We start from the raw sequence: 15,617 nt of genomic DNA on the forward strand, positions 1-15,617 counted from the left end.
TATCCAAATAGAGTTTTTTCATATTTTTATCAAATTCTTTAACAGTAACGCATGTGGCAATCAGTTTTTGAGATTTTATTGATTACCAGGAATTAACTATATACCAAATTATTTAAACATTTATTTATTCAAAATATATTTTGAGTACACACCACATAGCAGATACATGTTCTAAATAAGTAATATTAGTGAAATGTGGTAAATGTTCAACAACTGCCTCTCAGAGGGTGGAGGTGAGGGGCTGATTTGTAGGGTTTGTCAATTTCTGTGATGTTAAGTCAAAATTTAAAGGATATAAGCACACTAACTCTCCTAATGAAAAGTCCAGAATTTCTGGGAGAAAAATATGGATTCCTTAAATACAATCATAGAAGAGTTAAATCTAAATTGAATTTCCACAGACTCAATATCATATGAATTTGACTTGTTTTGCTTTTTTTGCTTTCTTATCCATATGTATAAAAAAGATTCACATGTATCTTAACGATGCCTCATTAGCACTCTTAATGAATTCCCCTGAGACAGCAAGAAAGACACAGATAAAATAAGTCCAGCTCCATGTGTGTGACATACACAGAAAAGAACATTCCTATTTTCTGTTTTTTGAAGCAGTGTTTATAGGAAAATATTACTTAAATTGTATAGATAAATAATCATAGAATTCCAGAATATTCATTTAAACCCTTTGCATTAATACAAAGAAAATGTTTTAATAAATGGTGTTTTGTATTATATGAAAAGGGGCAAATGTAAGAATGCTTTATTCGTCCACCCAAGTGTAGCTGAGTTTGTACAGAAGCCTGGGTAAGAGGGAAAAAGCCAGGATGAGCTGTATTATAGTAAAATAGTGCCCAAATTTTGCATTATCAGGAATCAAGGATGGTGTGGGTCAAATGTATAATGAGAATTATAATCCTTGAGAGCCAATGACAAAGTTAAATCACCATACTTGTTTTGAGGATTCAACAGAAACCAAATAAATTGCAAACTCAATTTACCAGCTCTGAAATTATATAAACATGGAGACAAATTAGATAATACACTTTGCAACTAATCATCAAGAGGAACCAGGAAGTAAGTAAAGTTTTTATTCAATTTTAATGTATATTATTCAATCTCATCCACATACTTTGAAGTATGTTTGCATGTGTTTTTGAATTTATGACCTTTTTGATACTGAAAAGTAAATAGTCATTTACTCCCAAGAAGACTATTAATGGACTCCTACAGAAGCAGCACAGTGATGTCTTGGGTTGTTCATTAATTTTTTTCTCAGTTAAATGGTTCTCTGTTACAGAAATAAGACATAAAAAAGACATCCCCTATTTAAAGGAGTATCTGCTTCCTAGTAAATGTTTTTACTCTCTACTTGTTCATTTGCTAAAGCAATGTTTTTTTTTTTTTAAAAAAAAAGAAAAAAAAAAAACAAAAAACAAAACCCAGCAACAACAAAAAAAGACTGTGTGTTGTATGAAGTAAACTGTTTCTAGGCAATTATTTATTTTAGTAGCAGAAGTTACCTTTTCTTATTCTTCTGGCTTTTTTTTTTTTTTTTTTTTTTTTTTTTGTCTTTTGTCTTGTTGTTGTTGTTGTTGTTGTTGCTATTTCTTGGGCCGCTCCCGCAGCATATGGAGATTCCCAGGCTAGGGGTTGAATCGGAGCTGTAGCCACCGGGCTACACCAGAGCCACAGCAACGCGGGATCCGAGCCACGTCTGCGATCTACACCACAGCTCACGGCAATGCCAGATCCTTAACCCACTGAGCAAGGGCAGGGACTGAACCCGCAACCTCATGGTTCCTAGTCGGATTCATTAACCACTGCGCCACGACGGGAACTCCTCTTCTGGCATTTTTATCCCAAAAAGGAAAACAAAAAAGGATGTGGAAAAGTGAGAGCATCAACTAAACCCTTAAAAACATAATTTGGAGAGAATGTCAACAAAACATTGCCATGGATAAACACATGTTCTAAAGTGAGGTAGGTGCTATGTTGACTGGCAGTTTAAACTTGTGAAAGTTTCCTAAATTATGTGTGCCTCAGTTTCTCAAAATAAACAATGTGGAGGGATGCCTGCATAGCCTCTGTTAAGCATTCAAACTCTGTTATTTAGATTATCTACAATCCTACAGGTTTTTATAATACTGAAAGAAAGAAGAATCAATTAAAATATTTTCATATGTTTTACAAAAGAAGCTAAATATCATAAAGAATAATTCGAAGCTTAATTTTAAAGAAACTTTAGAAGAAATAGCTCTATTTAAATGTGATCACAAGATTTTTATTTTGTCCATGGCCTGTGATGATGTATTTTTAAAGAGAGGTCAGTATTGAACTTGAGATAATATTCATTACTCAAATGAAAGGTCAGATGGAACTTTGAGTTACTGGAGAGGATCATATGTTTTTAAATTTCATGCATTATTATCATCATAGATATTTTAAAAAGGTTATATGCTTTCCTCAAACCTATGTAAACTATTTTATGTTCTATAAGGGAATGCATATTTTCTGTTCTCAAGGGGGAAACAGGATTGGCAATGAAAAACCACACAGTACCCACAGAATTCATTCTTCTGGGCCTCTCAGATGACCCAGAGCTTCAGACTGTGATTTTTCTCTTTTTAATTATCACATATATATTAAGTGTCGTGGGAAATTTGGCCATCATCACTCTCACCCTGGTGGACTCCCATCTACACACCCCTATGTATTTTTTCCTCAGGAACTTGTCTGTGTTAGAAATTTCCTTCACAACTGTCTGCATTCCTAGATTTTTGGGCACAATTGTCACCAGGGACAAAACTATTTCATACGGTAATTGTATAGCTCAGTTGTTTTTCTTCATCTTCATGGGAATCACTGAATTTTATCTTCTAACGGCCATGTCCTATGATCGCTATGTCGCAATCTGCAAACCCCTGCATTATACAACCATCATGAGCAAAAGAGTCTGCACACTGCTTGTCTTTTTCGCTTGGCTGGCAGGATTCTTAAATATCTTCCCGCCAGTTGTTCTTTTTCTCCGGTTAGATTATTGCGGCTCCAATATCATCGATCACTTTGCTTGTGACTATTTCCCCCTCCTGCAACTATCCTGCTCTGACACATGGCTCCTGGAAGTGATTGGTTTCTACTCTGCCATAGTGATTCTGCTTTTCACCCTGGCATTGATCCTTCTATCCTATGCGTTCATCATGAAGACAATCCTGAAACTGCCTTCTGCCAGTCAGAGAAAAAAGGCATTTTCTACATGCTCCTCTCACATGATTGTCATTTCCATCTCTTATGGAAGCTGCATATTCATGTATGCCAACCCTTCAGCAAAAGAAAAGGCGTCCTTGACCAAAGGAGTAGCTATTCTGAACACTTCTGTTCCTCCCATGATGAATCCATTTATATATACCCTGAGGAACCAGCAAGTGAAGCAAGCCTTTAAAGATACTATCCAAAAGATTATGTTTTTTTCAAGTAAATGAAAATATTTGTGGCATTAAGAGAATAAAGTTCTTGTCAATGCTTCTATTATTCATACTTTCTCACAACTCTTGCTTTCACAATAGCTATATATTTTTCCCTGTGTCCATTCCCATATTAAAATTTCCCCCACTTTGAACCCAGTACCTTGGATAAAGTTGAATATTGCTTCAGAATTTCTATAATTTGTTTTATTCAAATGTATTGGATGGCATATAAAACACAGGTTAATGTTACGATTTTGAGAAGTGATTTGTTTTTGAAGAGACATAGGCTATTTAGCTTGATGAAAGGGGTGTGAGGATAGATGTGAATTTCTGAAGTTTTCCTTCTTACCTGAAGGAAAGAAATGAGACCAGAAATTAATATTAGCAGGAAATTTTTATTCTCTATGACATTTTTGTGAAATCAGATAACCACAATTACCAGGGAGTTGGAAATACAATGTAAATATCTACTTAAATATTTTAAAAAGATTAGAAACATATATATTCAAATTCTTTATACTAATAATAATGCTTTTAATGATAATGAGGAGGAGGAGAAAAAAGGAAAGTAGAAGATAAAATTTTATTCAGCAATTACTAGATTCCAGACCTATTTCAATTCTTTTCTCCTTATTGGCTCATTGAATCCTGCCAACAACTTTATGAGGTACTGTAATTGTTATTCTTCTGCAGAAATGTTTACCTTGTCTTTTTCTCTGGAAATATTTTATAAGCTTGCTCTCATTCATGTTCATTATAAAAAATAAAGGTTGGAATTAAATTTTAAAATCTTACATCTATATCACAATATTTGTAAATCACATGTATTTCAATAAAACTCTAAAAAATCTTACATCAATTATTTTCACATTTTATTCAAATTATTTTATATTAAATAAGAAATACTATATGGGTCAATGTTTATGGAAAATCTAAGATGGGGGGAGCACTAAGATCCATGGTCCAAATTTGGACCAAAACCTACTTTTATTAAAAGTTTCATTAGAACACACCTCAATCCATTCATTTACAGATTATCTACAGATGCAGTCACACTATGAGGGAAGAGTTGAGTAGTTGCATCAGGGACAGTATAACCTGCAAAGTCTAAATTGTTAATATATTGCCCTTTATAGAAAAGGTGTGTTAAACTCTGATACTGATAATGAAAATGCCCATATATATTCCAAAGATTTAAAATAACTGTTAAGGTGTTTGTATATAGAGTTATTGAAAGCTGAATCATCTGATAACACCAGCATAAACTTCCTCATAACTTTTGTAACAATTTATAGTTCTTTTAATTCTCCTCTCTATACCTATCAACAGTGTGTGGTATATATTTATTGAGTGATTAAGAACTTACAATCAGCAATCAAGTCTAAACTTCAGTATATTCAAATGTCTCTAATTAAGATAAGAATTTATAGTTACAGCATGAAGGAAGCAAATAATAATGTCAAGACCTCCCTGCAAACTGGAAATCTCTTTTTGTAAGTTTTGTTTTTCAGCAAATCATGGATATGCATCTCTCAACTGAACATAGTACATGAATATCATGAAGAATCTGGCTCAATGAATTGATTACAATGTTACCAAAAAATGGTTTAAAAATGTAGGGTGAACCTTATTATTATTTTAGTATTAGACTCCATGGAAAACAGAAAAAAAAGTTCACATCCAGAATTGCATGATCTTGTGTGATTGACATATAAATACTCTTAAGTTGATTTTCCAAGAAGATGCCCTACTCTAATGCGTAAAATAGAATGAACATAAGATTTTTTCTGACAAAAAGATGTGTATTTTACATAAGAACTTTGCCGTTATTAACTTTATTCCTATTAAGAAGACTTGTCATTTAAGTGGGAAATTAAAGAAATCGTATGTGTAAGTGATTATTTCAAAATAGCCGCAAATATGAGAAAGTTACAAAAGCCCTTAGCTATTGATGATCAAAAAGCCAACTTAGGAGTTCCCATCGTGGCGCAGTGGTTAATGAATCTGACTGGTAACCATGAGGTTGTGGGTTCTATCCCTGGCCTTACTTAGTGGGTTAAGGATCCTGTGTTGCTGTGGGCTGTGGTGTAGGTTGCAGATGCTGCTCGGATCCTGCATTGCTGTGGCTCTGGCATAGGGTGGCGGCTACAGATCTGACTAGACCTCTAGCCTGGGAACCTCCATATGCTGTGAGTGTGGCCCTAGAAAAGGCAAAAAGACAAAAAAAAAATAATAATAATAAGCCAACTTAACATCAAACATTTATTTACACTGACCACAGCAAATATAGTCATATTTGGTATCCAGTGATATTTATTTCTTCAGGATTTTTCAACAATTTTATGGCATATAAGTTAATTATGGAGTTCCCAAAAAGGAGGGGAAGCTGTTTAATAGTTTTTTATAAGCAATTACATATTCATAATAGATTTTATTTTGGCCATATCCACACATGTGGAAGTTCCTGGGCCAAGGACTGAACCTGCACCACAGCAGCAACCTAAGCCATTGTAGTGACAACACTGGATCCTTAACCTGCTGTGCCATAAGGGAACTCCAGTAATAGACTTTTGCACTGATAAATTATATGGCACAGAAAATTTAAAAATTGGTAATGAGAAATATTTTTTGACTTCTCAAGATTATATCCTTACTTTATTCTAGTTATAACTGTTTTTCACATAGTGACTAAGTGGCCTCACCATGGAGTGGGTAGTACTAGTAATATTCTAATATAATGATCAGATTGCATTTTATGGTCTTTGTATATTAAACTAAAAGTAATGTTAAACATGATTTACTAATTCCTTCATTTCTAGAGTGTTTCCTGATGAAATTATAAAACACAGTTCTCTCTTATGTGCTCTTGCTCTGCCACTTTCTGTCTTTCTAAATTTTTTTTTTAGAATTATTGTGAAAAAAATTGGAATTAAAAAAAGTTTCAGGATTTCCCATCGTGGCTCAGTGGTTAACGAATCCATCTAGGAACAATGAGGTTGCGGGTTCGATCCCTGGCCTCGCTCAGTGAGTTAAGGATCCAGCATTGCCGAGAGCTGTGCTATAGGTTGCTGACGTGGCTTGGATCCTGCATTGCTGTGGCTCTGATATAGGCCAGCAGCAATAGCTCCAATTTGACCCCTAGTCCGGGAACCTCCATGTGTCACAGGTACAGCCCTAGAAAAGACAAAAAGACAAAAAAAAAAAGTTTCAAAGAAGGAAATGATACCAGTGTCATAGGTACAGACTGGAAAGACCAACACAAAGGAAAGAAAGAGCATGAGAAAAGGAAGGGAATTAGAATGGGGAAAAAATTGAAAAATAACTTTCATGAGAAGAATTAGAATTTAAAAGGAAAAATAAAAAAATGTATATGCAAATCCTTGGGAACCTGCTGGCAACATAAGTATAAGCAATGAAAAATAACTCTAGGGAGGCTGTGCGGAAAGTACTATATTTTGAAAGCCCATATTTTCATTTAACTGCTCTTCATTATGCCTCTAAAATATGAAACAGTACTTTTCTTTCTTCATTTTCTAGAAAAAAATGCAAACCTTCCTTGCCAATTCCATGAAGGCTCTCTTGACCTGCTGATTCCTTAGGCTGTAAATAAAGGGGTTCAGCATGGGGGCTACTGAGGTGTTTAGCACGGCCACTCCCTTGCTCAAAGACACCCTGTCTTTTGCTGAGGGTTTAATATACATAAAAATGCAGCTGCCATAAGAGATGGAGATGACAATCATGTGGGAAGAACACGTGGAAAAGGCCTTTGTCCTCTGACTAGTAGAAGGAATTCTCACAATCGTTCTGATGATATATATGTAGGACAGAATTATTAATGCCAACGTGAACAATAGAATAAACACAGCAAAGGAAAAACCCACCATCTCTAGGAATTTGGTGTCTGAACAGGAAAGTTGCAAGAGGGGAAAATAATCACAGGTAAAATGGTCAATAATATTAGACTTGCAGTAATCAAGGTTTAAGAACAACATGAGTGATGGGAATATGATTAAGAATGAAGCCAGCCAAGAAGCAAAGATCAGCAATATGCAGAGTCTAGGATTCATGATGGCCAAGTAATGCAGAGGTTTGCAGATGGCGACATAACGGTCATAGGACATGGCGGCCAAAAGACAAAATTCAGTGACTCCCAAAAGAATGAAAAAAAATAACTGAGCCATGCAATTATTAAAAGAAATAGTTTTATCTCCTGTAATAATGGTGCTCAGGAACCTGGGTATAGTGACAGTTGTGAATGACACCTCTAGTAAGGAGAAGTTTCTGAGGAAGAAATACATGGGGGTCTGGAGGTGGGGATCCAGCAGGGTCAGGGTGATGATGGTCAGGTTCCCAGTGATGCTGAGCAGGTAGGTGATGAGCAGAAAGACAAAGACCATAACCTGAAGCTGTGGGTCATCTGACAGTCCCAGGAGGATAAACTCAGTTATTTCTGTATGGTTTTTCATTCTTCAGTTGCTTGTCTGTTTTTCTTCTGCCACTCCTACAGGAGAAAGTGCAAAGAACAAACTAGAAGAGTGGATTACCAAATATTCAATTGTGGAGCTAGGATTTGACAAAATAGTATGTCATTTCACTCACGGAAAATTTAACACAAACTGATAATGACAATATTACTTTCATTTCCTCTCTTTTATAAGTGAAAACTTTGCTGAAGGCAGGTTTAAAAATTTAAATATGCTGGCATTTGAAGTGGTAGGGCAAGGATTTGCTCCAAGGCCTTTCTGACTCCAAATATTATCTTCAGAATATTTTCATCAGGTTTCTTGAGAACAACCTTTGTGCTACGGTGTTATTCCCTACACAAGTTTTCCCATACTGTGTAGCTTTAACATTTAATCATATTGAGAATCCTCAAAAATGGGAAAGATAACTATGTCTAGATACTCATGTTGCAACAGAAGAAATGGTGGGGGAAAAACTGTAATTGTAACGTATACATGTAAGGATAACCTGACCCCCTTGCTGTACAGTGGGAAAATAAAATTAAAAAAAAAAAAAAAAAAAAAAAAAAAAAAAAAAAAATGGGAAAGATACCATATTTTTTTTAATAAAAAGCGAATGTTTTGTCCTTAGCTACCTATCACCTTTTGCTAACACTCAGCTTTTCCAACCACTTCTCCTACCTCATTGGAAGTCAGAAATGCTAAAGTCATTGCCACCAGCAACTGCAGATATTCAGGACAGAGGGGAGTAGCAGGTAGAAAATAATATAAGCTGAAGGTTGATTACATCTGAGTCCTTGGCAGCACTTTATAATGTTTCAGCCTAACCATGTGTCATCATTATGGACTTTATTCTTATATGATGCATTTGCTTTTCTATTTAGAATACTACTTAAAATATTTTTTTTAATTAATGTATATTTGATCTACAATGCTAGTGCCAATTTCACATATACACATTCCTTTTCTCTTATTATCTTCCTCATGTTCTATCCCAAGAGATTGGATATGGTTCCCTGGCTATTATGAAAATTATCATTATTATTTTGCTAAAATTATCATTGTGAAGGAGTTAGATAAGTGCCCTTCCAGAAAGCAGGGGTAAAAGTATGCTTATTTGTATGTTTTTGAAATAGTGACTCTTAGTTTTTCTTTTTTAAAAAATAAAATTAAATGATTTACTGTTGATATTTCCATAAGCAAGTGAGGATCTGTAGATATGAATCCAAGCCACTTACTAGGTGTGGCACTTACTTCAGTGCTTCACCTATAAATACATACTTTATCCACTGTGTATAACTCTATCTCATAAAGTTATTGTGAGCATTAAATGTGTGAATGTATGTGAAGCATTTAAAAAAATGCTTAACATCTAATAAGAGCCATATAAGGCTCTGTTCAATGGAGAAAACATTCCCCAGCCACAGAGCTGAAAACCTGTGGATTTAGATATTGCTCTCTATAAAAAGTAATGTCTAAGATAAGTAGTAATGAATAAATTTAGCACCAGGAGAATCACATCGAAACAGTAAAAACCACCACAACGAAAATGAACTAGAATCACCTGATCGTACAGGACCTGTCAGGTACTCCGGAGAATACCTTCTTCTTCCTCTCTGTGTACGTGATGACCTTTCCCACCACGGTGTGTCTGCCTTCTCCACCCATCAGCACTCCCCCACTTTCCACAATCTGCTTCTCTCCTCTTCTGCTAGGATTTGATCACCACCTTAAGGAGTCTTAGGTATTTACAGCCCATTAACATTGCTACCAGGGGCCACTTCCCTTCTCTGCTCCCCAGTTAGGTAAAGAAAGATTGTGAAGCTTGTATTAAACAAAATATATTATGTGACTAGCATTGTGAGTAGCAGTTTTCAATGATGTGCAAATCACATTCTTCCTTATTCCCAAAACACCAGGTGTAGTACCCATTGTATGAGTTCTATAGGAATCTCATCATCATCCTTTCAAACCCAATGCACATACTATAAATCTCCTTAAATCTCCTGTGCACACCTCTCTATTCTGTGTAGGATAGCCTTACCTTCCAAGCTGTTGCTACACAATCCAGTGCCTAATATAGTGACAGCAGCTTTAAAATAAACACTTGTCTAATTAAGTAATTAATGTTGAGTTTGTCGTTGAATCACACACTGCCCTCAGTTACAGTTCTCCATTTTATGCCAAATTCTAAGGTATATGTCACATTGGTTCTACCTTTAAAAAAAAAAACAAAAAAACAAAAACAAACCGTGTTTTCTTACTTTACCTGCATTCACGATACATTATCTGCTTTCATAAATTCCCTGTATTGAGTAAATTTATAACAAAGAACTTATAAAGGAAGCTAAAGTTCTTTTTTTTTTTTTATCTCTTGTCTCTTATCTTTTTTTTTTTTTTTTTTTTTTAAGGGCTGCACCCACAGCATATGGAGGTTCCCAACCTAGGGGTCTAATTGGAGCTGTAGCTGCTGGCCTATGCCACAGCCATAGCAACGCCAGATGAGAGCCACATCTGCGACCTACACCACAGCTCATGGCAATGCTGGATCCTTAACCCACTGAGCGAGGCCAGGGATCGAACCCGAAACCTCATGGTTCCTAGTCGGATTCATTTCTGCTGTGCCACGAAGGGAATTCCTAAAAGTTCCTGATAAACAATTTAAAAGAAAATTTTGTAAGATGTTATTTCAAAATTAATGTCCTTAAGTTCTTTACAAGTCAGCCTTTTAACTTTACTCTTGCTTGGTAACATTGCTCTTCCTGCATCAGGAATTGGCTTTCTAATGAAAACACTAGTTTTTTATAACACCTCAAAGTCACAAAACACATTTGCATCAGAAAAATGAGATAAAATTTCTGTAGTAACTTACTGGCTTTGGAGATCCAGATTTCTCTTTAATTACATTACTACTATTACATGGTGAACAGTGTGCCATTGCACTGTATTTTTATTTTCATTTTTGTCTTTTTAGGGCCTCACCTGCAGTCTATGGAAGTTTCCAGGCAAGGGGTCAAATCAGAGCTGTAGCTGCTAGCCTGTGCCACGGCCACAACCACCACAATGCCAGATCCAAGCTGCATCTGTGAATTATACTACAGCTCTGGCAACACTGGATCCTTAACCCACTGAGGAAGGCCAGGGATTGAACCCTCATCCTCATGGATCCAAGTTCTAGTTGGGTTCTGTACTGCTGAGCCACAACAGGAACCCCTGCAATCTATTTTTAATGTTACTTTGACTTTTGTACATATTCGAGTTTCCTCTTAAGTTTCCTGTTAATTTTAACACTTTTGTGAATAATAATAGAATGATTTACACCTGTTCTATTAACTAAACTTGTGAAGGAATGTATGAAGAGTTGTGGGAGAGTTCACGTGAGCATCAATGGAAAGCATTTATGTGGCCAGTCTTCCAGGACCAGGGAAAGCAGGCTTAAGGAAACTCTAGCAAGAGATGATGTCATGTCACAAAATTGGGAGTGGTATTTATAATTTTTGGGAAAATGTTTATGAAAATTCAATGGATTATATTCATTTACCAACATCAAATAAGCCTGATAAAAATTATCAGTATTTATTCCTTCATTCGCCAGACTTTTGAGAGAGATATACTTCAATATTTAATGATTTCTAGAGCCTAAAGACACCAGAGGATGTATTCGTGCAGAGCACGAAAGATAGCTCCAAGCATTAACCCATCTCTACAGCCGGCCTGCCTTCCTCCCTCCCTCCCTTCCTTCCTTTCTTCCTGTCTTTTTCTTGCAAAACCCACAGCATATGGAAACGACTGAATCCAAGCCACAGCTGGAACCTATGCCATAGCCGTGGCAACACCAGATCCTTTAACCCACTGGGCCAGGCTGGCCAGGGATTGAACCCATGCTTCCACAGCAACCCAAGCTGCTACAGTTGGATCCCTATCCCACTGCACCACAGTGGGAACTCCTTCAGCTTTTATTTCTGAATGCAAGTTCACATTTCTGCCTGGAAGAACATGGTGAAGTTTATTAAGCTTTATCTTTCCTTTCACCTATTTCATCAAAACTAATTCTAACTTGCTTTCTAAGAATTCCTGAGACGGATTCTGAGTTATTCAAAATAAAAGTTGACAGTAATACTTCACCTTTGGTAAATAAGGTGATTACAAATATCTTCAAGATTTCATTCTAAAACACCGCTATGTCTTGTCCTTCCTAAATCCCTACCATCAAGTTAACATTGATAATGACCCTTTAGATAAACTTACAATTTCTTTGACACCCAAGGTGAGAAAGAGACTCTATATTAAAAGATACAGGTGTTCGCATTGTGGCTTAGCGGAAACGAATCTGACTAGAAACCATGAGGTTGCAGGTTTGATCCCTGGCCTCGTTAGTGGGTTAAGGATCCAGCATTGCCGTGAGCTGCCATATAGGTTCAGATGGGGCTCAGATCTGGCATTGCTGTGGCTGTGGCATTGGCTGGTGGCAACAGCTCTGATTAGACCCCTAGTCTGGGAACCTCCATATGCCGTGGGTGCGACCCTAAAAAGACAAAAAGATAAAAATAAATAAACAAAAGATAGATTGTGTTCAAAGGTCCAGAAGATATGAGCTAAGAGACTTAGATTGGTTCCATGTTATTTCTGGTATGTTTTATTGTTTTTGTTTTTAATAACAAAACAAATAATCTTGTTTGTTTTCTGCTACACTGGGACGAAAAATATCTTAGTAATGCAATGATTTTGAAAGTCTAATTGTTTCATAAACTTTTCTCTGTCTACTAGTTCTCTTCCTCAGTTAAACCTCATTACAGGACATTGAAAACTTCACAAATACTGCTTTGCTGGTATGATTTGTGAAATTTTTAGCAGTATGCTTTATTCATCATATCATTTTTTCTATCTACTTTGTTAATTTAAAGAATTTTTTTTTTGTTTTTCTGTTTGTTTTTTCTTTTCATGGCTGCACACCTGTGGCATATGGAAGTTCCTGGCTAGGGGTTGAACTGGAGCTGCAACTGCAGGCCTATGCCATGGCCATGGCAACACTGAATTCAAGCCACATCTGTGATCTACACTGCAAAGTGTAGCAAAGCCAGATCCTTAACCCACTGAGTGAGACCAGAGATGGAATCCACATCTTTATGGACAATATGTTGGGTTCTTAACCTGTTGAGCCACAATGGGAACTCCCTAAAGAGGTGTTTTTTTTTTTTTCAGGTTTAGGTTAATATAATAAGAAAGGGGAAATTGTTTAATTCTGTGTTGAGAGTAACATGTAGTTTGGCTTCGTAATTACCCTAAATTTACCTTGGGCACTGCTTAATCATACTGGGCTTTGGGACATGACACTAGGTTCATTTAAGAATTTCTCTTGTCTTGGGAGTTCCTGTTGTGGCTCAGTGGTTAACGAATCCAACTAGGAACCATGAGGTTGTGGGTTCAATCCCTGGCCTCACTCAGTGGGTTAAGGATCCGGCATTGCCATGAACTGCAGTGTAGGTCACAGACGTGGCTCAGATCCCATGTTGCTGTGGCTCTGGCGTAGGCCGGTGGCTACAGATCCGATTGGACCCCTAGCCTGGGAACCTCCATATGCCGCAGGAGCGGCCCTAGAAAAGGCAAAAATACAAAAAAAAAAAGAGAATTTCTCTTGTCTTGAATGAAGTCAGGACTCCTCAGGAGAACCCTTCGAGTCGTTGGAGGGATTGTTTTATTAGATATTTTTTATTTTTTCACAATTATTTTAGATGACTACTTCCCTGGAAAAATATGAATAAGTTATATTTCTTTATTTCAATAGTGATGGGCAGATTCAATTCTCAGCACACATACTAGTGTCAACAGAGACAAAACAAGAGATAAGAGATTGTCAAATCACATTTAATAATAATTTCAGAAATAGTAACATTCCTATCTGTTGGGATTTTTGGTGAACATCAACTCATAACCACTCACTTTCAGTTCATTAGCTAGCCATCTATAATTTTAAAAACAGAAGGAAAAGTGAATAAACTAATAAAAATATGGTATCAAAATGCTACTAATATCTTAATTTATTACATGCTAGGATAAATTATTATCAGGAAGTATATACTTTATTTACAGTTAGAGAAACCTGGATTAAAAATACAAGTGGGCCACTTAATGGATTTATGACTTTAGATGAGTTATTTAATATCTTTAGCTTCAATATTCTCTGTTTAAGTGGAGTTGAAATTTCAAGGGTGTCTTTTAGAACTAATTGCAATAATATAAGTGAAAATCCTCTCAAAAATCGTGTGACACTTAATATGCCTTAAGAAGACCTATTTTGTTTACTTTCTTTTTTTCTAGTTGTAATTGATTCCTGACTCTGGGAAGGATATTCATAATAATTGTGACTTAGCAAAGGCATTGTTTGTTATAATGGAAAACTAAGAACTTCTGTATTTCACCTTATTTAGCCATTATAACACACCTACAAAACTTTTATCTTTATTCCCAAATGAAGAACTAGGCTCATGAGGTTATGTACCTTAGATATATTAAAATAGTTAACCAACAGTCTACCTGAAATTAAAGTCTATTCTTTTAAACAAATTACTACAAAGCCTGTACTCAATTAGAAACACACAGAGATAGTAATTACCTGCCCCTTATTTAATAGAGGGTTAATAAATTGATATGATAAAATAACATAAAATAAATGAAGCTCTTTTTACACTGTTTAGCATATCCAAGTGCAAAATATAACTCGAATCTCTTGCTTTTAATTTGATTAAAAGTTGAACTGATAGGTAAGGATTCATTGACAAAGTTTGGGAAACTGTCATCTATATGTTCAACTTACCTCTGATTCTCATGCAGGCTCACTAACACTCAGAATGGCAGGAATGAAAAGAATATTAGCGACTGCCATTGTTGCAATCTAGGAAAAACAGCATTTCCAAAAACATTTCCTCTCTTTAGACAAATTTGCTTTCTACTGTCAATGCTCTTATCCTAAATTACTCATTTTATCCAGCCAGGCATATGTTTCTTTGACTATAGAGAAAGAAAGGAGAATATACATAAAAGAGAATAATATATCAGAACATGTTTTACAACTCTATGGTATGGGCTCTACATAGATTTTAAGTAGCACAAGCTATTTAATGTTGTATCTATTCTCTCTCCCGCTGGGCTCAAAGGGGACTAATTCAGTGAATCAGAATTGCCAGAACAAGAATGTTCACAAAACACTAAGGAATAGAATCCATACTACACATTACTATTGAAATTAGAAAAGGAAGTTTGGGAGATAGTGTCCAAGGAGACAGAAAAAAATGATAACAAGCAAACAATGACATTGTGTGAGGTCTGTTTCCCTTGACATTGTTTTTCAGAGATTAGCAACCAATTATCTCAATTCGTAATGCAGATCTCTACCCAATGCTCCATGCAATTTCTTTTAAACTGGTAATCTACCACATTGTACGAAGTACAGTCATAAATTTTAATATGTATATTTTCCATTATTTTTAATCTGCCTTCTAATCAGAATTTTTGGTACCATAATACTGATAATACTTCATACATTTTTCCTGCTCCTTCTCTTGCTCACCACCAAAGGAAGCTGTAGTATATCTTGTTTTGATTACTTAATGTTGTAATGTATATGCCAAGTATAATAAATATTGAGTTAGTACCTTCTATGACTAGACCATAGCTAATCTAGTCTAACAGT

General features: G+C 35.8%; 2 protein-coding genes across 2 annotated transcripts; one reads left to right on the forward strand and one right to left on the reverse strand.

The window, feature by feature from the left end:
- LOC100154757 (olfactory receptor 6C3-like) lies at positions 1,854–4,205 on the forward strand. The gene has a single exon (XM_005655580.2). It carries the CDS (start codon positions 2,541–2,543, stop codon positions 3,477–3,479), a length of 939 nt encoding a protein of 312 aa, XP_005655637.1. The 5' UTR covers positions 1,854–2,540; the 3' UTR covers positions 3,480–4,205.
- On the reverse strand, positions 6,614–8,410 carry LOC100627493 (olfactory receptor 6C1-like). Its single transcript, XM_003355441.2, has one exon. The coding sequence runs from the start codon at positions 7,928–7,930 to the stop codon at positions 6,998–7,000; it is 933 nt and encodes a 310-aa protein (XP_003355489.2). The 5' UTR covers positions 7,931–8,410; the 3' UTR covers positions 6,614–6,997.

This window comes from Sus scrofa, chromosome 5 (assembly GCF_000003025.6).
Source record: "Sus scrofa isolate TJ Tabasco breed Duroc chromosome 5, Sscrofa11.1, whole genome shotgun sequence".
In the NCBI taxonomy this organism is placed as follows: domain Eukaryota; kingdom Metazoa; phylum Chordata; class Mammalia; order Artiodactyla; family Suidae; genus Sus; species Sus scrofa.